The sequence below is a fragment of the Arachis hypogaea genome, chromosome 1 (assembly GCF_003086295.3).
Source record: "Arachis hypogaea cultivar Tifrunner chromosome 1, arahy.Tifrunner.gnm2.J5K5, whole genome shotgun sequence".
Classification (NCBI taxonomy): Eukaryota; Viridiplantae; Streptophyta; class Magnoliopsida; order Fabales; family Fabaceae; genus Arachis; species Arachis hypogaea.
Window position 1 is genome coordinate 105,378,631 of NC_092036.1, and position 25,775 is coordinate 105,404,405.

A 25,775-nucleotide genomic window follows, 5' to 3' on the forward strand; every position below is an offset into this window, starting at 1 on the left:
TCATTTATTTCCCTTATTATATTATGATATGGTCAAAATAGAGTTTAATTTCATTTTTCATTTATGGATTTTGCTGTTTTTAGTTAAGAATATCAAACTACAAAATTGATGAAAACTGTTATTAATATAATTAAAATTCATCAAATAATTAATTACTTTTGTAGAAAAATCAAACATTCTCTCTCTCTCGCTCTCTCTCTCTCTTTATGAGTTCAAATTTTATATTAAAACAAAAAACTAAAATTTTAATAAAAAATATTAGGAGTCTTAATCTATTTTTTAATTATCTTCTTAATTTCTAAATAAAAAGTTTAATTTTATTATTTTGATGTTTCCAAAAATAATTTTTAAATTTGTACTCTAAATATTAGGAGAATGAGTTATAATTTTTAATAATTACTCACTCAGTAGTACTTGATGCATAAAAGATCATTTTTAGTTTGATATTCTTAATATACACCAAAAATATAAAAAATGAGTGAATTAAACTCTTCTTATTATATTATATTATAAGTATATATAATAATACATAACGAAGTACTTAAAATATATGCGATAGAGAAATCTGAAATTTAAAATTTAATTCTGCTGTCAATACAATGGTTGATAATATACATTACTAGTATTCTTCTATAACAGCGACGACATTATTAGCTATATATAATCTGTTGTGAAAAGATTTATTCAATAATCCATATATTTTTTATGCTCAATGTTTGGTTTGGTTTGGTTTTTATTCTTGCAAAAGAAGAGCCAAAGATTACGCAAAGAGTCAAGCCTGCATGCTATAATCACAAGAGAGGAGGCATAATAAGATGTTGGATGAATTGCACTTTGGTGCATGGTAGAGCCGTAGAGGAAATAATTAGTAGTTCCATGTCTAACACAAAACATACTTATTTTGTTATTTTACTTTCAGTTTTGTTTCTGATTTTGCATGTCTACCATCCTTAATTTCTGCTTTATTATAAGTATATACATATATAGAGACATTTTCCTTTGAACTTTCATGTACTAATTGCGAAGTAGTAATTAATAGTTTGATGTGATACAACAAAGACAGAGAGACCAAAACAAAAGGTTGTCGGTGTAAATTATTTTAACAACAGAATGATATGCTCATGTTTTTCGAATTCATTGGCCAATCTATTCCCTTTTAAAATCCCATGTCTCTTTGTCCTTTTTGTTTCATGGGAAAAAGCAGCACACGACATACTTTTCATATATATATATATATATATATATATATATATATATATATATATATATATATATATATATATATATATAATCATGTAGCTACGATGATTATGTAAATATTATTAAAATTAAAATTATATATTTTTATATTTAAATAATACTTCTTTTAAATAATACTTTTTAAAAAATATTACTTTAATTTTAATAATATTTTTTAAAATATTATAATTATCATATATATATATATATATATATATATATATATATATATATATATATATATATATATAAAATCATGTAGCTATGATTATGTAAATATTATTAAAATTAAAATTATATATTTTTATATTTAAATAATACTTCTTTTAAATAATACTTTTTAAAAAATATTACTTTAATTTTAATAATATTTTTTAAAATATTATAATTATCATATAATTACCGTAATATAATTATATTAAAATAATTTTTTCTCTTTCTTTATATATATATATATATATGAATTTATTGTACTTAACTCCATATAACTGTCTCAAACACACATGATAGTTTTATTATTCACTAAAACAAAAATAGTGAATACTATTAAATTTATCATAGGAAAAATAAATATAATTCGACGGTAATTAAGTTATCGTTGAATTTTTTTATCGGAAGAAATTAGACGATATAAATCTTGCGGGTAAATATTTAATTTACTGTTGAAATTTTTTCGTCCAACAATAATTATCGTTGAATTTTGCGACGGATTACTTGCTTGAAATACTATTTGTTTACTGACGAATTTTTCCGACGATAATATTGGTGCCACAATTTTTTGTTCTTGCATTATTACTCTCAGATTATTTCCTTGGTAAATCTGACAGTAATATCAATTTTTTAAAAAAATTGTGAAATAAATGGTCAATTTTTATTTTTTATTTAAATTTATTTTTACACAATTAATGGTCAATTTATAAATAATAGAAACCTATTATTTAAAATAAATGATCAAATGTTCAAATAAATTAAAAGTCAAGTAAATCAAATAAGTACAATGAGACAATAAAACGAAACACTAATCACTAAAGATACAGGTAGTCCTCATCATCATTGTCGTTGTCGTCATTTCCGTGGCCCTAATGAAGCGGCGCAGAAGGCAGTAATGTCTGAGTGCTAGTCGCAGGTATGATGCCAAGAGCGCTCATCTGAGCCTGGTACACCTCCATCTGAGCCTCTATCCGCTGAAGTCGCTCTAGCTGCTCCATCCACTCTAGCCTGAGGTCATCCGTGGTCGTCACGTGTATGTGTGAGGATCTCTTGATATCTTTCGCGATAATCATTTAGCTCCTGAGCCTGCTGGTGAAGGCTACGGGTGAGCTCGTGCACCTGCAGCTTCAAATCCACGCCTTCCTCGAGCTCGACGACTTGACTGGTGGCAAAGGCGAATGATGGTCTCAATGTGGAGATGCGGAGGCTGTTGGCGAAGAACAACCACAACCCGTATATGTAGTTCTTGTACGGCACTGAGGAGGTCTTGTGCCAAACCACATCGGGATCAGCAACTGAAGCAGCAAAGTCATCAGCAGCGTCCTCTCCACTTTGCTGAGATTGCTGAGTCGTGGCTTCTAGTCTCTGCATGTAGTACTCCTGTGTAACACTTGTTATTGTGATTAGTACGACAACTATACAATTAATCTCTAATTTTATATCAGAAGATCAGATGTATGTTTACTCACATAATGATCCTGAGACCGCTGATAAGCAAATCTCAATTTGTTCTACTTCAACATGTGAGTGTACTTGAACGTCTCTACCAATATCACCTCATGATCCAACGACTTCGACTACACATGTTGCATTGAAACATATGATTAGGATGCTTAGTAATGATATATAAAAGAATATAACTAATTAAGTCAATAATAAAATTAAAGAGACTACATATCAGCCTGGCCTTAATCTTTATGAAGGCTACTGAACCGCCGGTATACTTGAATGACCTGACCGATGCCCTGTTAGCTCTGTTGGTGAGATGCCGATATCTGAACCCCTCATCGGTCTCCCAGTGAACTAACATAACCTTCTTTATTTCTAGGTCAGAGTCACTAAACTAGAATCAACAATCAGACACTTTAGCAATTCAATAATCAGGAAACATAAAATACTTTCAACCACTCAAACCTACAGCCCTAAATCCACTAAATTAGAATCAATAATCAGACAATTTCAATAATTCAATAATCAGGAAACATGAAACACTTTTAGCCATTCAAACCTACAGCCTTAAATCCACTAAATTAGAATCAATAACTAGACACTTTCAGCAATTCATAATCAGAAAACATAAAACACTTTTAGCCATTCAAACCTACAGCCCTAGATCCACTAAACTAGAATCAATATTAGAAATTTTCAGTAATTCAATAATCAGAAAACATGACATACTTTCAGCCATTCAAACCTACATCACTAAATCCATTAAACTAGAATCAATAATCAGATACTTTCAGCAATTCAATAATCAGAAAATATGACACACTTTTAGGAAATAAGATGACTTAAAATGATACTTACCCCGTGTCGCCATCAGGCCAAATCGTCACCCTTACAATGGGATGTGGTGGAGGGGCATCAGCTGTCTCACTTCCGTGAGAGGACTCTGGGGTCGCAGCTTCTGTCGCTAGAGGCGATGTTGCTATGGCAGTGGGCTACTGAGCGGTTGGACACGACGTCGTCGCTGTGGTCAAAGGACGTAGTTAGGGTTAGTGACCATGATGAACAGCTGGTCCGCTAAACCCACAACCTGTCGGGGTAGTCGGAGTAGAGGGAGATGATCCAGAATTCCCAAAGGTTTACCCTCCCTCTACCACAACCACGACCAGCAGGCTAATTCGCAACACCTCTACCCATGGTCATATCTGCAAAGAGCAAAACCAGCCGTAACATAGTGAATCAACATAATTCAGATAATTTCAAACAACTTTAGCAACAATATTCAGCAATTCAATTCAATAATCGAAACACTTTTCAAAGTTCAAATTTAACTCAACTAGTATGCCTAAGATGATTTCAACACATTTGCGAGTTAAAAATAAGAAAATAATCAACAAGAAGCTCAATAATGTACACAACACATATACTCAAAATAATATTTCTTCTTCCTAAAATGTCACATTTTTAAAATAAAAAAATTCATTGGATGATTAGAATAATGTCAATTATTTTCTTTACAGTATGAATTCATATAAAACCAATTCAACAATCAACAAAACTTCGGCATATTCATAATCAGCAAAACCATTACATATTCATATTCATAAACAAATTCATAAACCAATTCAATATTTTAACCACCGTTATATTCTAATCAATATCATAAACCAATCAACAATAAAATTAACAACAATAACATCAATGAATCAACTACTTAAAATTACCATAGCATATAAAATATTAGAATAGCTGAAAAAAATTAAAATAGTTACCTGTTGTTGCAGAGGCAGAATCGATTCCAAAAGGTGGATGACGCATGGCAGCGTGCAGGTAGCACAACTATGGAGGCACAGACGACGAGGGATGAGTAGTAATAACCACCCACAAAGATGGAGGAGAGGCGGAGAGAGGCGCGGTGACAGGTGAGTAAGAAGCAAAGTCGAGCAGAGACGTGATGAGGGAGAGAGGTGAAGCTGGGCAGCGGCGTGGTAGGTTTGTGGTGCGACACGACGGTTCTGAGAAGGGAGAAGGTGAACGATGAAGTGGCAAAGAGAGAAGAAGGAGAAAAAGAAGAAGGGAGGGGTGTAAGAGGTGGGTGGGTTAACGGTGATGGAGAGGGGGCTGTGATAGTGGTGGTGTCGATGGCGGCAGATAGTGATGTTGGGTGGAGGGGAGGACATGGTGGTTGAGTGAGAGGAGTGAATCTCAAATGAGAGGGAAGAGTGTTCGCAATTTGAATTTATGCTCTTTTACTGTCGGATTTACCGTCGAATTTTTTCAACGGTAAACCATTGCGAGTCACCAAAATGCAGCGATTCACTAATTGGTCTACCGTTGGATTTTTCCGATGGTAAATCTAACAGTAAAGGATGCACCAATTTATTTTATTTTCCCTCCAAATATTACCTGCGAATTTACCATCGGGAACGAAAATTTGCTAGTAATTACTTAACCTTACGAATTCGACGTCGTTACCGCTGGTAAATCCGATGGTAAATCTGCCTCTACTCTGTGACGCTAAATCCGATTGTATTCAACATTTTTCTTATAGTGATTGAAAAGAAATAAATTGCGATTAATATTTTTAGTGAAAAATAGAAAATTGATTAAAGTTTTTGTTGAATTCAGAGAATATCCGACAACTTTAATAATGACAAATATTTAATTGAGGTATAATTGATTGAATGCATTAATTATATATTCCGAGTATTGTAAGAAAGATTTGACAGATTTTGATTTTCTGCAAGCATAAGCAATCATTATAATATATTCTTACCAAAACAAGAAGGCTACATACAAAAAAAAATCTATGAATTCATAATTGGAAATTCAATCTTAAAGATTGACCTTCATTATATAGTTGTCAATTTTTCAACGATGAACTCAAGGAAAAGGAATCTATCATAAGCATGAATCATGTCACATAAATTGGATAGTTATTGCACTTGATATTGATGAACAAAGAATAAAAGATTCTCTCTTCAATGCCAACTATTAGAGCATTAAAGAGTGCAAACACATTCTATAACACCCTATCACACAGAGCTTTACGCTTAAGTCGTAAAATAGAGGTGGTGTTGTATTACGACCTTTATTATATATATATATATATATATATATATATATAATAATAATTGAAAGAATATAATATTCGAGGAGCTTTGAAGAATAGGTAAAACAAAATCGTAAAATTAAAAGCGCAACGCTCTGGAATGACGTTTACTTACGTACGAAGAAAGCTTAGGTACATAAACATATATATACAAGGAGAGTAGAGGGTCAAGGTACAAAATATTCAAGCCCGCCGAGCTAAACCTGCGAAGCTAAGGCTAGCCGGAGGATATATATACATACATACATACATACATATAAAATCCATAACCCAAAATACACAAAAGAAACCCTAGTGCTCCATAAACCTCCATGAGGTGCAAAAGTAAATCAAGTCTATAAGAGAGTTCTATACATAAGCATAAATCTAAACAACACAAAATATAATGTCCCAAAAGACCCACTTCGTTGCAAGAACTCCAGACGCCTAGTGAGGTGCCTCTCAACCTGCATCTGAAAAACACAAATATTTGTATGGAATGAGAAGGAGGTTCTCAGTATGGTAAAGTTGCTGCATACATAAGATATAAGGTCCTGGAAAAGTCAGAGGCAATCCTAGAACTCCGACACTCAGATTATAAAACTTAAAGATTTAAAACGAAAAACCAAAAACAAGGGTGGTTCTTTAAGGTTCCTAAACTTAACCAAACTCTATTCCAACCCTCCGTCATCCACTTTCCTCCAAATCCTCCAACTGCAGTAGAACCACACAGACAAACAAGCACACAATGACAAACACAACTAGAATACAAGTAATGCAGGTAGCAAGCATAACAATTAGGCATATTAAATTCACATAGGCATTCCCAATTAATGCACAAGCAAGCAATTCAAACATATGCATATGATGTATGCATGTCCTATGGATGATGAGTCTCATATGTCGGTTATCAAGCCAACCCGATATGTCCGGCTGCTAAACCCTGGACAGTCCCTCGACGTGCATCCCCAAGAGTCTATGTATAGTTTTTTCTCATATATATAAATTCTGCTCATTGGGGAACCTTTCCGAGAATTTATACGTGCTCGGTCACCCTTGCGACGTAGGATCAATAGAGTATCGAGTCTCAACCTAGAGCAGGTGGTGGCAAGCCATTGCTCTTTACCCAGAAAAACTCGTATCTCAGATAAAAGAAGTGCATAAACCTCATTATCATTCATAATCATTCATTATAGCCATAAATATCACATATACATCATATCTCTGCACTTCTCATACATAATTCATCATATTTCAAGCTTACTTCACCTTCAAGTTACCACCCCTTCCTAACCTGAGCTCATACATAATTCTTATCTATTGTGATAAAACCTCTAACTCCCTATCTATTTCTTATCATCGTCTCATGGCAGATTAACATGATTTTAATGAGGTAAATTTTTTTGAATTATCACCCAATGAATTGCATATTATCATTGATAATCTAATTGTAATTTCCAAAAATATTTTTATAAATATGCTAAATGTAAGAAAGAAAATAAGCTTTCAAATGGGAAGACAATCACCTCAAAGAGCAATTGATCATAGCCAAATCCTTTTGTGTTTTAAAATAAGAAAATGTATATTTGAAAACTGAAACTGAGGATTTAAAATTGAGGCATTCGGCTGCTGCATCAAGGGATGTTCTTGCTAAAAATAAAAAACTCGATGAGAAGATCAAGAACTTAAACATTAATTTAACAAAGTTTACTCAAAATTCTAAAAATTTGGACAAATTTTTTGCTAATCAAATGCATCTTTTTATAAAATTTAGTCTTGGTTTTGTGGAGGAAAGAAAATCAATTTTGAAAAATGATTATAAAGCCTCCTCTTCTAAAACCAAAAGGGCCAAACCTATTTTTAATCAAAATCAAAGGGTCACCTCTTTCAAACACAAGAATCCTCCCTATTAATTGAAAATTTCAGCAAGAAGCAATATTTGTTCCAACTGTAACAAAGCTGGACATTCTTCACCTCAATACGTCAGTTTTGAAAAGAAAATTAGTGATAAAGTTTATAAGATTATTCATGATTATAATGCTCTTGGACAACAAAAAAAACTTAACATAAAAGAATTCAAAAGGATTTGGATACCAAAAATTTTATATAAGATATTACAGGTTTGCCTTACATCAAAAAAGCAAAAGAGAGATACGATATTTTTGATAAATGGATGTTCAAGGCATATAATGAGATGGCCAACTTTTTTCACAAGCTAAACAAGTATGGTGGAGGATTTATGACTTTTGGAGTTGATGATGAAAAGCAAAATTATTGAAATGGGTGAGATTAGAGAATATCTGAAAGAGTTACATCAAATTCATCCAATTTTCAAGAAAAGATAGCACCATGGCAACATGAACCAGAAAATTCTGTAGAAGAACTATGCAGGAGACAAAATTTTGAAGCATCTCCTAGCACTACAATATTCTGTAGCTAAGACCTATATTGATCCATATGAATTTAATACTGTTTTATATAACTAATGTTGTTTTTTAGTTTTACCTCTTAGGTCGAGACGAGATTTTTTCTAGGTGTGATGAATAGGGCACATTCTTTTTGAACTTTTTGCTATCCTTTATTGCTTTATGTTCTCTTATCTTATGCTCTGTTTTTTTTTTCTCAACATGCTTTAATGCTTTGCTTTCATCTATGCTTGATTTGATACATATATGCTTTAGCTTTATGATATTTGCTATGATTTTATATATTGATTGAGAAGTTTTGACACATTATGTCTTGGTATATGTTTATATATTCTCACCGTTGCAGCTGCAGTTTTTCTGTTTTAATTCTTTATTTTTGTTTTGTCGTTGCATGACTGTTTTTCTTGTATGTTTTTAGATGTTTGGGACTAATGCAGTATTGCAGATGTTTTTTGTTTTCATCCCTTGATGACAAAAGAAGGGAGAAGATTGAACCTATGTTTTCTTGCTGCTATAGTTATTTTGAGCACATAAACAGGGGAGTTTGCTACTTTATCAAAGAAGTCATCTTTATCTTATTCCCTTTGTTCAATCAGAATGTTTATCGTAAGGGAGAGATTGTTAAGTTAAGAGAATATATGACAACCTTGATGATGACAAATATTTGATTGAGGTATAATTGATTGAGTGCATTAATTATATATTCCAAGTATTGAAGGAAAGATTTGATAGGTGAAGGTATCAGTGCCTTAGGCACACAGAATATGAAGAGCAGAACTGAGCTTAGTGGAGAAGCATGATGAAATGCAGAGAAGAGATGAAACTGAAATTAGAGAGAAGAATGAAGAGAGAGTTCTGTTATTGAGTAGAGTAGAAAATGAATGAGAAAAGTGTTGATTACAAGCAAGCTTTAGCTATTTATAGCTAGAGGATAACACAACTGAATTGGTAACTAACTGAAGCTTCTGGAAGCCAGTAACTAACTGACTGACTTAAATTTGCAGTTGAGGCTTGTAACTAATTCTAACTGAATTGTCTTCACGGCAGTGCACATGCTTTCTCAACTGATTTGATCACAGCTTAATACACTCATCATCATCTATAGTTTTCTTCTTCCTTGTCTTTTTCAGCAACTGTTTCTTGTTTCTGGGACACGGCTGTGGCTTCAACAATACTTAACTGATCCCTAAAGTGCAGAAAAGCCTCTGAAGGAATTGCCTTAGTTAGGATGTCAGCCACTTGCACTGATCTTGGAATGTGACTTACTGCTATATCCCTGCTGTTAACATGATCTCTCACAAAATGAAGGTCAATCTCAAAGTGCTTGGATTTGGAATGTAAGATGGGATTTGCAGCCAGCAACACTGCACTTTGGTTGTCGCAGTAAAGCAGGGGAGGCTCCTTTGGTGGAAATTGTAGCTCACAAAGTAGGTTCTTCACCCAAATTAGCTCAGCAACAAGGTCTGCCATGCTTCTATATTCTGCCTCAGTACTAGACCTTGCCACTGCAGTTTGCTTCCTCGAAGCCCAGGATACCAGATTTGATCCCAAGAAGACGTAGTAGCCACTAGTTGATTTTCTATCATCAGTATCCCCAGCCCAATCTGAATCACTATAGGCAGTGATTGTCATTGAGCCTTTCTTCTTTAGATGCAATCCATATTAGAAGTTCCATTCAAGTACCTAAGCACCCTTTTTACCATTTTCCAATGAGACTCCAGTGGGGATTGGACAAATTGTGCTAGCTTGTGTACACTATATGATATTTCAGGTCTTGTCACAGTCAGGTACTGGAGACTGCCAATTATGGACCTGTAAAGTGCAGAATCATGAAATTTGGCACCACCACAAGCTGATAGTTTGACTGTGGATGGCAAGGGAGTGTGGCACGAGGTGTAGCCCACCATGTTGACCTTCTTCATTAGTTCCTTTATGTATTTTTGCTGAGTGAGGATCAAACCACCATTGCTTGTATTTGTCACTTGAATTCCAAGAAAATAGTGTAGGCTTCCCATGTCCTTTAGAGCAAATTTTGCATTCAGCTACTGAATGACTTGCTTTATTGTATCTTCACACTCACCAGTGACTATTATGTCATCTACATAGACCAACACAAAAGTTTTTGTTTCATTAAGATCACTTTTGAACACTGACACATCAGATTTTGTGGGCTTGAAACCAATGTCACTTAGGCCATTTGCCAGCTTGCAATACCATTCCCTTGGCGCTTGTTTTAGGCCATAGAGAGCCTTTGTTAATTTGCAAACTAGTGATGAATCTCCCTGTTCGAACCCTTGAGGCTGCTTCATATACACTTCCTCCATTAGGTCACCATGAAGGAAGGCATTGTTGACATCAAGTTGCCTTATTGGCCATGAGTTTGCTAAGGCAATAGACAATATTATCCTTATAGAAGTGGGTTTTACTACAGGGCTGTACGTTTCTGTGAAGTCAAATCCTGGTCTTTGTGCATAGCCCTGAGCAACCAGCCTTGTCTTGTATTTTTGAAGAGACCCATCTGAGTTGTACTTAGCTCCGAACACCCATTTACTTCCTATAGCACTTCTATTTGGAGGTAGCTTCACTAGTTCCCATGTGTTATTTTTCATCAAGGCATCATACTCCAAGTCCATAGCTGCTTTCCATTCAGGCATGTTGAGGGCCTGTTTCACACTCCTTGGTTCTAGGCTTGCCTGAAATGCCTTAGGTTTTACTATCCCTGCCTTACTTCTGGTTGTCATAGGATGCACATTTGTGACTGTTGTGCGAGGTGGTTCAGAAATTGGAAGAACAATCTCCATGTCATTTATTGGAACTGGTGTTGGCATTGAGGACACTGCTACTGGCCTTTGATAGTTGCTGACAAACTGAAGCTGAAGCTGATGTTGAAATGGAACTGGCATTGTTACTTGTTGAGTACTCAAAAGTTGCTGTGGTGATGTTTGAAGAGGATTGTTGCTGGCTGGGCTTGAAATAGGTGTTGGAAGTGAAGGTTCTGGGGTTGGTGTTGAGATTAAGCTTGAGTGACTTTGAGCTGTTGAAGCTGGGAGTTTGGGAATGGTTGGCATTTGTGATGTTATTTAATCAGCTGCTGCTGTTGAGGACTGGTGTTGCTTGTTGAGTTCCTTGAAAGGAAATTTGGTTTCAACAAATACCACATCTCTGGTTATTATTATCTTTCCATCTTGAGTGAGACATTTGTAACCTTTGTGAGCTGTGCTATAGCCAACAAAAGTGCAGGGTGAAGATCTAAAATCCAGCTTGTGTCTGTTATAGGGCCTTTGATGAGGGAAGCAAAGACATCCAAAAACCCTAAGGCTTGAGTAAGAAGGCTCTTTGCCAAACAGTTTCTCTGTAGGGGACACTCCATCTAGCACTGGAGTTGGCAAGACATTGATCAACTTAACTGCAGTGGTGAATACTTCTCCCCAAAACTTGGTTGGCATAGAGGCACCAGCCAAGAGTGTCAGGCCCATTTCCACTATGTGCCTGTGCTTCCTTTCTGCAGATCCATTTTGTTGATGGATGTGAGGACAAGAGAACCTGTGCTGCACTCCTCTTTCATTCAGAATCTTTGATAAGCTAACATATTCAGCAGCATTGTCAGATTGTAATATTTTTAATTTTGTGTTTAATTGCAATTCAATCATTTGTTCGAAGTGATTAAAGACTGATTTTAGTTGAGCTCTAGATTTAATAAGGTAAAGCCAAGTGAATCTTGAAAAGGCATCAATAAAATGCACATAATACCAGTTTCCATTGCTATCAGCCTGGGGTGCAGGTCCCCAAATGTCTGAGTAAACAAGATCTAAAGGTGAATTGTATACAGTTTGAGAAAGAGAAAAGGGTAACTGATGTGATTTTCCAATACAACAAGCTTCACAAGTTTCTTTATTAGGTAAAACAGAAAGATTACAAGTTTTGAGTACTTTTGACACTACGCCCTAATCTTGCATGCCAAATCAGAAAGGAATTAGACTGTGCTAATGAGGATGTGTAAGCAAAAGGTGTGTGTGCAGCAGTGATGTCCCCAAATCTATACAGGCCTTTGTCAACACTTCCTTGAAGTAATAGTTCTCTAGTGCCCTGTGATTTAATGCAGCATTTGTTAGAATAGAATTCAAAGAAAACTCTATTATCACAACAGAATTGATGCACACTCATCAGATTCTTTGTGATTTCAGGCACATGAAGCAACTTAGTTAGGGTAAGTAATCTTGAGCTCATATCAGTTTTAAAACACATTTTACCAACATTCTGAATATGCAAACCTGAACCATCTCCTATGACAACTTGTTCATCTCTAGTGTATGCCTCTTTCTCCATGAGATTTTGTGCATCATGAGTCATATGGTGTGTGGCTCCAGAATCAGGATACCAGTTCGGATCTTGAACAGTTGAGGGAGTTGCTAAGACATTGGTGTAATTTGCCCTTGGCTGTGTGACTTGATTACTGCTTCCATTCACGTCTTCATACTGCTCCTTATCATATCTATACCAGCAGAATTTTGTTGTATGTCCAATCCTATCACAGACTTGGCATTATGGCCTTCCACCTTGCATCATTCTTCCTCTATCTTGAGTCATTCGCTCTGCATCATGTGCATTTCTGCTGTTTCCCCTAAATGTTCTTCCAGATCTGCCACGAAAGTTGCCTCTATAGTTTCCTCTTGCTGCTGAACTTTGAGAGTAAAATTGATTTTGTTGAATCTGTGAATGTTGTGAATGCTGAGCTACATTTGCTTGTACGAAAGATTCAGATTTTCTAAATCTTGCTAACATGCTTTCATGAGCAAGTAGTAGAGCTTCTAGTTCTCCCACTGTTATGCTGGTTGATCTTGCCAAGACTGAGGTCATTACGTTTCCATATTCTTCAGTTAGACCGTGCAATATTGCATTTACATGATCGCTTTCTTTCATTGATTCACCTACTGAGGCAAGTGCATCCATAGTGCTCTTTATTGACAAGACATATTCAGTGACCGAATTGCCTATCTGAATTGTGCTTAGTTTGTTCTTCAGCTGCATTACCTTGGCCTTGATTTGAGATGAGAAGTGATCCTCCAACCTTTTCCAGATTTGATGAGTGAGCGTACAACCAACCATTCTTGTAGTGAAGGGATTGGACATTGAAGCTAGCAACCAAGATTTCAGAAGAGCGTCTTGCCTTTTCCACTTTTGAAACTCTGGATTTACTGCTCCATTTGGAAGAAGAATCTGAGGAATTTCCTCTCTGGTGAGACGATTCAGCATATCATTTCCTTCAATTGTTGACTCAGCTTGATCCTTCCACTGCAGGTATTATTTTCGTCTAGTTTCATGGAAATAGGAGTTGCAACGAAATTCTGAGCCATGGTTCTTGATTGATCTTCAGCCATAGATCCAGATCTGATTATTTGCGGAAGCTATGGTACCAAGAGCTCTGATACCATGAAGGTATCAGTGCCTTAGGCACACAGAATATGAAGAGTAGAACTGAGCTTAGTAGAGAAGCATGATGAAATGCAGAGAAGAGATGAAACTGAAATTAGAGAGAAGAATGAAGAGAGAGTTCTGTTATTGAGTAAAGTAGAAAATGAATGAGAAAAGTGTTGATTACAAGCAAGCTTTAGCTATTTATAGCTAGAGGATAACACAACTGAATTGGTAACTAACTGAAGCTTCTGGAAGCCAGTAACTAATTGACTGACTTAAATTTGCAGTTGAGGCTTGTAACTAATTCTAACTGAATTGTCTTCACGGCAGTGCACATGCTTTCTCAACTGATTTGATCACAGCTTAATACACTCATCAATAGGTTCTGATTTTCAGCAAACAAACATAAAGAAAATAAGCAATTATTGTGATATATTCTTATCAAAACAAGAAGGTTATCAAAAAAAAAAAAAGATTCTATGAATTCATAATTGAAAAATTTAATCTTAAAGATTGACCTTCATCATATAGTTGGCAATTCTTCAAAGATGAATTCAAGAAAAAGAAATTTATCATAAACAAGAATTGTGTCACATAAATTGAGAAGTTGCTGCACTTGATATTGATAAACAAAGAAGGAAAGATTCTCTCCTCAACGCCAACGGTTAAAGTATTAAAAAGTGCAACAACTAGTTTGATCAAAAAGAAAATTATTCCTATATTAAAAAAGAGATATGAAACTCTATATATTAATGAATCATCAAGGAAGAAGGCAATTATTTTTGTGCATATTTTTAGACCATACAAACAACCTTATTTTCTTTGTTACGAGTGTGTTCATTCTTCTCTATTGTCTAGATTTAAGTTTATTTTGAGAGATACAAAAGGTAAAAAGAGTTGTTCACACAAAACTCATTTAACCATTGTTTGAATGTTTGATTTTGAAAGTGTGGTGGAATTAGAGTGCACTTAGTTTTCCTTAACTAGGTTGGATTAACATCTATGTATTACTAAGCTTGGGATAGGTTAGATAAGTTACAATAGTGTGAGTCTCTTGGAATTGATGTTTAACTGTTTGTAATCGATCTTGATTATAGTGGAAATTTCTACTTGTTATAGTGAAAATTGGACATAGATCATATTACACTTCGTGATCGAATCATGATATATCATGGTGTTACTTTTCTTCTTTTTTAAAACCTACAATTTCTATTTTCGTTTTATTCTTCTATTGCGGTACGAGATAAAAACAAAAATAATTTTTTGTTTATTAATTTCATTGTATAATTTAAAAAAGTATTTATTACTTGTTCTTTAATTTAATCTTTCCTTTTCAATTTCACTATTAGAAAATGGATTAATACAGACAGATTTATAGACAGATTTAGTCTTTATTACAGACAAATTTTTGGTTACCGACGAAATTACCGACGAATTTTGTCCCTTTATAAAAGTCCCGTCAAAAATTATTTACCGACGGATTTTTTTCGTCGAAAAATTAAAGACGGATTTTTACCAGTTACTGATGGATTTTTCGTCTGTAATTATAGACGAATTTTTCGACGGATTTTTCGTCTGTAATTACAAACGAATTTTTAGACGGATTTTCTGTTTGTAATTACAGACGAATTTTCTGACAAATTTTCTGTCTATAATTACAGACAAATTTTTCGACGAATTTTTTGTCTATAATTATAGACAGATTTTCTTTTCAATTTAGTTTACTTGGAAATTCAGTTTTAATTCAAATATAAAATAAATACAAGAAAAAAATATTAATTATTTAACATAATTTTTTTATTATACTATTAGAACTCATTAAATAATTAACAATTTTTATAAAAAAAGTAAAAAATGTCCTCACCCAATAATGATTCTTAGTTATATAAATTAGCATTTTGGACTTTCTTACAAGAGTTGTTAATTGTTTGATGAGTTGGGTGTATAATGTAAATATATTTTCTATTTGATCTTGCCTGAAAAAAGGGGTCGGCTTCCACTCCTCGGGATCAGCCGAATTATAGACTGGAATACCAAATGTCTTTCCTTCTGAATCCGAGCTTCTTGCGGTTATGGTTGTGCGAGAGCGTGGATGATGAAAAAAGGGGGGGAGTGTACCTGCAAAGGCACTCCGATGCTTAAGTCAGTATTCGGAAATCAATATTCGGGATTCAATAATCACTTACCTTCACGAGATGCCTTTTCCTCCTTTTTAAGGAGAGTTTTTATGTTCGGCAATAAATCATCGGTTTCTTATTGTGCCGTTTTGAGACGTCGGTTATGAAAAATGTTAACGTTACCGAGTTATAGCTCATCAATTCCGAGCAATAACGGATGATGACGAGTTATGGTACTTGCCGATAACGGTTAGGAAACCGAGGTATACAACACGTGTTAATGATGACCATATCACAGCCCCCAAGCTTAAGCTGAGGAAAGTTTTTTAATGAAGCAGGTTGAGCTTTTGTGATGAGTTATAACTCGGTTGAGTGGATTCCTGAATGGGCCCCCAGTTCAACGTACTTCATTAAAAGGACTTTTTGGTTCTGCCACATTGGACAACGTGTTTGTTTTCTATTGAGGAGAGAGATTGAGTGGGTGCTTCATTAATGTTTTTGTAGTTTCCAATGTTTCACTTGCCCTTTCGTGTGATTGATGTAATGGTGATATTTTGAAACGTTTTTGGATTAATGACATTTACTGATTGGAACTTGGGCATTTTGATTTTCTCCTTCTCTGTGAAGAATGAGCAAGAGAGGTATGGTTATGTCTGCATTTTTCTGATTTTCTTCCTTCTTCTTGTTTCTGTTTGCTGTTGCATGTTTGTTTTACTGTGTTTTTCTTGATGGGGTTTGAGAAGGAGAAGAAAGATAAGGTGGATTGGTCTTATGATTGGGTTGGGGATGATGTGAGGTCTCGGGTATCGTTGTTTTGTGATGAAGTTGCCGTGAGGGAGGTGGATGTGACTAGGTTGGTGAGACCTGGTGCTGGAGTTGGGGTTGAGTTGCTGCCATGTAGTGCGAATGATAGGGTTTATCATCGTGGGAGTGGTTTTGAATTTTTCTACATGCATAGCTGTGTTCTGGAGGAACTGAGGGTGAAGTTGCCCTTCACAGATTTTGAGTGTCAGATCCTTAAGCAGCTGAACTGTGCTCCGTCGCAGCTTCATCCAAATGGGTGGGCGTTTTTGCGTTCTTTTGAAATTCTAATGGAATTTCTAGAGCAGGTACCCTCTGTTGACCTTTTCTTCTCACTGTTTCAAGCCAAAGGGGTGTGGAAGGGGGGTTGGATAAATTTCAACAGCACCCCTGGGTTTGGCATTTTCAGGTTGTATAAGTCTTCCTTCAAAGATTTCAAGGAAATGTACTTTAAGGTTAGGGGGTTAGAAAGAGATTTTCCATTTTTCGTAGATGAAAATTTGGCCGAGAAGTTCCCATTATATTGGTGTTCGGAACCTCAGAATATACTCGGACCCGAGGTTATTTCTCCGAGAAATGCTTGTTTGATTGAGTTTCTTATTGAGAACATTGGTCGGGGAGATCTAATTTCAATGTATGAGCTTCTGAAGTGGGAAGAAGATAAGGATGCTGTTGTAAATTACTTAGGTGAGTGATAGGGCTGTTTGTGATGTAGTTGTTATGTTATTTCAAATATCTGATGACACTTACTTTTTGTAGGTGGTAAATATCCTGGGGTTTCAGCTGCGTCTTTGAGGACGCGTTTCAAGAATAAGAATTTGGAGAAGGAAGTATCATCTTCTAATGTTGAGAAAATTGCCGGGACTGGTGAGGTTACCCAGCCTCGGCAAGGTCGGAGGAAGGTTATTAAAAGAAAGAGGAAGTCTGATGTTGTGGACTTATCTGATGACTCTGAGGAGAAGTCGTTTGGGGTTCCTGTGGAGGAGATACAAGCTTTCATGGGTAATCAAAAGAGGCTTCACGAAATTTCTGAACAAAGTGAGGGCTTTTCTGTCTGGGGTAGAGAATATCCTTATATGGTTGTAGTGGACGAGTATTGTCAGTCGTCAGCCGATGTTTCTCTTGCAAAAGAGGTTGGAGACATGGCGATTGGTCAGTATATGCAGGTAATGGTTTAACTTTTCTGACTTAGTTGTTGTTTTTCGAAACTTTTACAAGTTTTTGTATTCGTTTTTGTAGGTTGTTGGTCTTCGTCTTGCCAGTCTTGGTCGCAGCCAAGAGTTGAAATGTAAGAAAGTTTCTTAGGATAGAGCGGAGGTTTCTGTTCTGAATGAGGAGTTAGTGAAGAGTAAAAGTGTTGCTGCTGAGCTTCAGGTACGGCTTACTGAGGCTGAGAAGTTATTGAAGGAAACGAAAGACAATTATGCTCGGGACGTGGAAGATCTGAAGAAGAAGGAAAGTGATTTGGCGAGCGTGCAATCTCGTCTTATTGAGGTAACTGCTGAATTAAAGGATGTGCAGAAGAAAAAGTCTGATGAAATTTTGGATTCTTTTGTTGAGGGATTTGAAAGGGCGCTGTTACAAGCAAAATTCTTGGCACCGGAAGCTGACCTGTCTGGCATGGATCCGGGGAAAGTTGTGCGTGATGGCAAGATGGTTGAAGACGATGGTGATGCTGAAGATCAAGCAGAAAATGTTTAGTTTGTTTTTTGTTTGGTTTTGTTTTTTGTGTTGGTGGATATTTTGGACATTGGTCTATTGGTGACAATTGTTGAAAGAACATTGATATTTTGCTTTTGGATTATCTGAATCTTTATTGGGAATTAGTGCTTTTCTTTTGTGGCAAAGCATTTTATTGACCGGACTGATTTTGACTAGTCCATTATTCTGGTTTGAATGTACTGCCGAGTAATGGCAGGTTGCATATATAGCTGAGCATTGCTATTTATTGAGTTTATTTTGAGAATTGACAATGATTGGAGATAGAAATCGCATAATTTGATTGTAAATAGATGATGCTGGTAGTAAGATTCTAATCGTTTGAATATAAACTTTCAGGTAGGCTGGCCTCGTTAAAACCTCTCCAAGCAAAACCCTTTGGGATAAAAACTTGGTAGTAGGAAAAAGAGTACTAGCCTGTCCCTGATTTAACTGTAGAACTTCTTTAGGGATGAAACATTCCAACTATTGGGTAATACTTGTCCATCAATTAATTCGAGTATGTATGCCCCGTTGCCGAGTACTTCTGATATTCGGTATGGACCGTCCCAGTTGGCGGCGAGCTTCCCATGTGAGGGTGGTTTCCGAGCAGCTTCAGTTTTGCGGAGGACTAAGTCCCCTTTAACAAATGCTCTGCTTTTAACCGACTTGTTGTACTGTCGGGCGATTGCTTGCTGTGTTGCGCGTTGTCTTAAGGCGGTAATGTCTCTTACTTCTTCAATGATGTCAAGCTCGGCTCTCCGAGCTTCGTCTTGGTTGTTTATGTGAGTTCTAATGGATTCTTGGGAGACCTCCAGGGGAATCATCGCCTCTGATCCATATACCAGTCTGAATGGGGTTTCCTTTGTTGATGTTTGAGGGGTGGTGTTGTATCCCCAAAGGACTTCAGGTATTAGCTCGGCCCAAAGTCCCTTTGCGTCATCTAGCTTTTTCTTTAGTGCATGAAGGATGACTTTGTTTGCAGCCTCAGCTAGTCCATTTGTTTGAGGATGCTCAACAGATGCGAAATGCTGCTTTATTTTGAGATCCTGCAAAAAAGCTTGAAATTTCTGATCGGCGAATTGGCGACCGTTGTTAGTTGTGATATGTTGAGGTATGCCGAAACGACAAATAATATTTTTCCAGACGAATGAAATCATTTGTTTTGATGTTATTTTTGCTAAAGGTTGGGCTTCCACCCATTTGGAGAAATAATCAATGCCGACAATAAGAAATTTTACCTGGCCCGGTGCCGTAGGGAATGGCCCGAGTATATCTAAACCCCATCGGTTAAATGGCCAGCTGATGTCTGACTGATGTAATTCCTCGGCCGGTATGTGTATCAGGGGTGCATGTCGTTGGCAATTGTTGCATGACCTGATCTTTTGTTGGCTATCCTGTTTCATAGTCGGCCAGAAGAATCCGGCTCTGAGGGTCTTGGATGTTAAACTCTGAGCTCCCGTATGGGTGCCACAGATTCCTTCATGTGCTTCTGCCAAAGCTATGTCGGCTTCTGACTTGTTGAGACATTTGAGTAGAGGCCGAGTATAACCTCGTCGATATAGTGTTCCGTTGAGTAATGTGAAGAAAGATGCTTGCCGTCGGAACCTTTTATCGTTCTGGACCCCTTCTGGTATATTACCTGTTTGTAAATAGTGTATAAAGTCGTTCCTCCAATCTGTTATTTGTGAGACACTCAACACATTTGTCAGAGTCACAGTGGGTGATGTTATTGTGAACTGTTGTAGTGTGGATAGCTCAGACTGTGTACTTCCGAGCTTAGATAAGATATCTGCTCTTTGGTTTTGTTCACGTGGTATATGTTCTATTTCAAACTTGGAAAATTTTTTTGTTAACTTTTTCACTAATGACAAGTATTTAGAGAGTAGGGGATCTTTTACTTGAAAAAGGTCGTTTACCTGCTGCACGACTAACAATGAATCACAGTATACCTTGATTGTCGAGATTTGAAGGTCTAAACAGAGTCGGATTCCGGCGAGTAGTGCTTCATACTCGGATTGGTTGTTGTTTGCTTTGAAACCGAAGTGTATTGAGTGTTCCAATATGAGTCCATCGTCGGCCTCCAGACGAATTCCTGCACCACAGCCTCCGTTATTTGAAGATCCGTCGACATATAGGATCCACTGTTTTGCATGATCATCTTCGGATGGGATTGTAAGCTCGGCGATGAAATCCGCCAGGAATTGTGACTTGATCGGTCCTCGGGATTGGTATCTGATGTCGAATTCGGATAGTTCGACTGCCCATTTTATGAGTCGGCCTGCAAGTTCTGGCTTGTGTAACACCTGTCTTAATGGCTGATTGGTTCTGACGTGGATAACGTGACTCTGGAAGTAAGGTCGGAGGCGCCGCGCCGAGAATATTAGTGCTAGTGCGAGCTTCTCAATCCTTGGATAGTTAAGCTCTGCATGTTGGAGGGTCTTACTGACAAAGTATACCGGATGCTGAACGTTGTTTCTCTCTGTAACAAGGGCCGAGCTTATCGCCCAATCAGTAACTGATAGATATAAAAATAAATCTTCCCCCTGTAGGGGTTTTTGTAGAATCGGCGGTTGTGAGAGTGTTGTTTTTAATTTTGAAAATGCTCTCTCACAATCGTCGTTCCATTCGAATTTATTTTTCTTTTTAATTGTTTGGAAAAAGGGAATGGAAGTTGAGGCAAGGCAAGGAACAAATCTGGAAAGTGCAGCGAGTCGCCCTGTAAGGCGCTGAACTTATTTTACTGTTTTGGGGCTGGCCATGTCCAGCACTGCTCGGCATTTGTCTGGATTTGCCTCTATTCCCCTGTGGGTTAACAAAAAACCCAAAAACTTACCCCCTTGAACTGCGAATGCACATTTCTCGGGGTTGAGGCGCATGTTGTACTGGCGGATCTGGCCGAAGATTTCTGTGAGGTCGCTGATGTGGTTCTCTCCGACTTTTGTTTTGGCTACCATATCATCGACATAGACTTCGATATTCCTGCCGATTTGTTTGGCGAACATCCTATCCATGAGTCGTTGATAAGTTGCACCTGCGTTCTTTAATCCAAATGGCATAACTTTATAACAATAGTTACCCAAATCAGTGATAAAGGCTGTTTTATTTTGATCAGAAGAGTGCATCATTATCTGATTATATCCGGAATATGCATCCATAAAACTTAAAGTGGCGTAGCCTGACGCATTGTCCACTAAAGAATCTATGGATGGCAGAGGATAAGAATCCTTTGGACATGCTTTGTTTAAATCAGTGAAGTCGACGCACATGCGCCACTTACCATTTTGTTTTCTTACCATTACCACATTGGCTAACCAAGTGGTGAATCGGATCTCTTTGATAAATTCGGCGTTGATGAGCTTTTGTGTTTCTTCCAGTGATGCTCTCTTTTTTTCTTCGCCGAGTTTACGTTTCTTCTGTTGCACTGGTCGGATCGACGAGTTTGTTGCCAGCCTGTGACTGATGATATATGGATCTATTCCGGGCATGTCTAATGGCGTCCATGCAAAAAGGTCGGCGTGTTCTTGCAGGAAAGTTATTATAGCCTTCAACTCAGATGCATTGAGTGAGTTACCAACATATGTGAATTTATTAGCGTCATTGTTGAAATACACTTTTTGTAAGTCATCGGAGGGTTTTGGGCGATCGAGGAAATCTGCTCTTGGATCCAGTTCGGCTAGCGTGTGCTCCTTTTGGTTTAGGCCGACGTTGTTGACTTGTTGTGTTGAACGATTTTGGAATTTCATGCTGATGTTGTAATATTGTCGTGCTTCTTTATGGTCACCGTGGATTGTGACAACCTGGTTATCCTGCAATGGAAACTTCACACAGAGATGAACTGTAGATACAATAGCGCCGAACTTATTCAAAAAAGGTCGGCCGAGGATAATGTTATATGGACTGAAACAATCAACTACTAAATATTGAATATCATTAGTTTTGGAAAGAGGTTGCTCACCCAGTGTGGTTTGTAACCACACTGACCCGAGTATTGGAACCCGTTCTCCTGAGAAGCCGACCAAATCTCCTCCTGTGGATTGTAGCATGTTGTCGCTGAGCTTCATCTTTTGGAATGTGGAGTAAAACAAAACATCGGCACTGCTTCCAGGATCTAGGAGAACTTTCTTTACCAATAGATCTCCTAACTGTAGGGTGACTACCACAGGGTCGTCCAAATTTTGTATATTGGAGTTAAAGTCGGCATGTGTGAAAGTGACTTCTGGTTGTGCTTTAGTGATGGTTACATCCTGTTTCGGTCTATCTACCGAGCATATTGCTCTGAATGATCTTTTCCTTGCCGAGTTTGAGTATCCTCCACTTGCGTATCCCCCTGAAATACAATTGATTATACCTCGCGGTCTTTCGTATTGGCTTGAAGATGCCTTTTCTTTTCCTCGGTGTTATTCAGAGACATCGTTTGTTGTGGAACTCGGACCGCATTTTTGGATGTGGCCACCAATGTATTTGTCGAGGTGTCCTTGTCTTGCTAGTCTCTCCAAAAGATCTTTGGCGACCACACAATCATCGGTATTGTGGCCATGTTTCTGGTGGAAAGTGCAGTACTTTGATTTGTCGACGTTTTTTGTATCTTGGTATGTGCCTGCCTTTCTTGGTGGCTTGATTAATTTGGAGTTCAAGATTTCCTTGATTATGTCTTCCCTCTTGGTATTAAACTGCGTATAAGAATCAAATCGAGGTGTTAGCTTAAAACTTTTCTTAATGGATGAGCTCTTCTCTTCTTTGCGGAAGTGTGACTTGTCGGACTTCCGAGCTTGTCTGAGTTCCTCAATGTCAATTTGTCCCTTGGCTTTCTCTCTAAATTCTGCTAGAGTCTTCGGTTTTGCTACCGCGATCGTCTCCTGGAACTTCCCGGGTCGGAGGCCGCTTTTAATTGCGTGCAGATGGACCTCGGGGTGGAGATCTGGTATACTGATTGCGACCTTGGTGAAGCGAGTCATATAGTCTTTTAAGCTTTCATTTGGTCCTTGCTTGATAGTGTTCAGGTAATCGGAGTCGTGCAGGTAAATTGCAGATCCGGCAAAATGTTCTTCAAATAACTTTGCCAACTGGTGAAAGCGTGAAATGGAACCTGCAGGCAAAGCACACAACCAATCAAGTGCAAGACCGTCTAAATAATTCGGAAAACATCGACATAAAACTGTATCTGATGCACCATTGACGATCATTATTGATCGGAATTTCTTTATGAACTTCCTCGGGTCTCCGAGTCCGTCGTAAGGCGTGAGGGTCAACGGCAGAGTGAACCTCTTCGGCAGTTCGAAGTTCATTACTTCTTCTGTAAAGGGGCCTACAGCGTCCTCGGACTCTTCTTTCTCGTCTTCTGGCTGCTGCCCTTCATTCCGAGCGGTTTCCGAAACATGAGTCGGTTGGGACTGATGCTCCTCGTCTTCCGCCTGATGAGCGTCGTCATGTTCAATCCGAGCATGATTTAGTTCGGCAATTTGAGCAGCCATTATTTGGTTCTCGTCAGCCATTCGTTGATTAGCTTGTTGCAATTCGGCTACCATCCGCATGAGTTCGGACAATGAAGGAGGCGGTACGTCTGCCATAGGTGTAGGTGGAAGCGAAGGGACCAAAAGAAAAGTATGATTTCTCGAGCCCCACGGTGGGCGCCAATTGATCTTGCCTGAAAAAAGGGGTCGGCTTCCACTCCTCGGGATCAGCCGAATTATAGACTGGAATACCAAATGTCCTTCCTTCTGAATCCGAGCTTCTTGCGGTTATGGTTGTGCGAGAGCGTGGATGATGAAAAAAGGGGGGAGTGTACCTGCAAAGGCACTCCGATGCTTAAGTCAGTATTTGGAAATCAATATTCGGGATTCAATAATCACTTACCTTCACGAGATGCCTTTTCCTCCTTTTTAAGGAGAGTTTTTATGTTCGGCAATAAATCATCGGTTTCTTATTGTGCCGTTTTGAGACGTCGGTTATGAAAAATGTTAACGTTACCGAGTTATAGCTCATCAATTCCGAGCAATAACGGATGATGACGAGTTATGGTACTTGTCGATAACGGTTAGGAAACCGAGGTATACAACACGTGTTAATGATGACTATATCACTATTGGTTGGTGCGTATATTTGGTGCTACATTCGCAAATAAAAATTTAAATACAGAGTAGTTTTTGCTTGAGAGTAATATTAATTATATGATCAATAAATATTATATTTTTTATTAATATTTAGTTAATAATAATTTATATTTATTAAAATATATATAAATTAATATAATTTATATTATATTTTTTAAAATTTATATATATAAATTAATAAAATTTATTTATTAAAAATAATTTAAATTTATACTAATTAAATAATAATAAAAATATTAAAAATTACTAGTCTCTTTCGTAGATAAATTATTCTAAAATGGATAGTAAGAATGGAAGCAAGACTAATTTAGCTCATCATTATCCGATATAGATTCTGTACCCAAAAAGCTAAATTTGCTATTTCATATATACAGTTTTATATATTAATTACTTTTATTAAAAGGAAACATAAAAAGATTCATCAACTCTTTATGACAAATTTGTTAACCTTATTCTCATTAGTGGGCTTTAGGATATTTGTGTTTTCCTATAGAACTCGGATGGAGCATCTTATAAAAGTGAACTAAAATTGAAGAAAAAACCATATACAAATAGTAGTGTTAGTTAATAAATTGCTTATAGAAACATAAAAGAATAGAAATTTGAAATTGGACATCAAATTGAGAATCCTCTATGTATATATGAGCGTGATTACTTGAAGGAGACGTGAAGAAAGAAACTCTCGCGATCTAAAATTTTCACAAATAAATTTCTGTTGTAAGTATAGCTTTTAGATCGACAAGAATTTTTTTCTTACAAAAGTTTTGGTTGTTACAAGTAACAAACCCAATAAAATATATAAATCGAAGTATTCAAACTTCGGGTCGTCTTCTCAAGGAATTACAGGGAAGTGTGATTTATTATTGGTTATGGAAAACAATATTTTTGGGTTATTAAAAAAGGTTTGAACAAGAGAAATAAATTGCAGGAATTAATAAATCAATAGCTAATAAAACTCTTGGCAAGGTATGAAAACTGGAAGTCCTATCCTAGTTATCCTTATCAATGGTGATGAAAATTATATTTTTGCTCCCACTAAGTCAACCTCTAACTATGAAGGTAAGTCAAGTGGACAAATCAATTTAACACCTAAAGTTCTAGTCAACTCCTAAGGAAAGACTAGAGTTATAGGAATCTAAATCAATCAGCAAAGATAACAATTATCAATCACGATGAGTTTGACAACTCAAGAGTTACCAATTAATCAACTAGAACCAAG

At 36.8% G+C, this 25,775-nt stretch overlaps 2 protein-coding genes across 2 annotated transcripts; both read right to left on the minus strand.

Moving 5' to 3' along the window:
* Nucleotides 1-10,058: 10,058 nt before the first annotated feature.
* On the minus strand, nt 10,059-10,427 carry LOC140183814 (uncharacterized mitochondrial protein AtMg00810-like). The gene has a single exon (XM_072233162.1). It carries the CDS (start codon nt 10,425-10,427, stop codon nt 10,059-10,061), a length of 369 nt encoding a protein of 122 aa, XP_072089263.1.
* Nucleotides 10,428-18,892: 8,465 nt separating this feature from the next.
* LOC140183815 (uncharacterized) lies at nt 18,893-24,013 on the minus strand. The gene is made up of 4 exons (XM_072233182.1): nt 22,879-24,013; nt 21,740-22,773; nt 21,280-21,574; nt 18,893-20,961 (listed from the first exon to the last, which is right to left on the minus strand). Exons 1-4 carry the CDS (start codon nt 24,011-24,013, stop codon nt 18,893-18,895), a joined length of 4,533 nt encoding a protein of 1,510 aa, XP_072089283.1.
* Between the last annotated feature and the right edge of the window lie 1,762 nt (nt 24,014-25,775).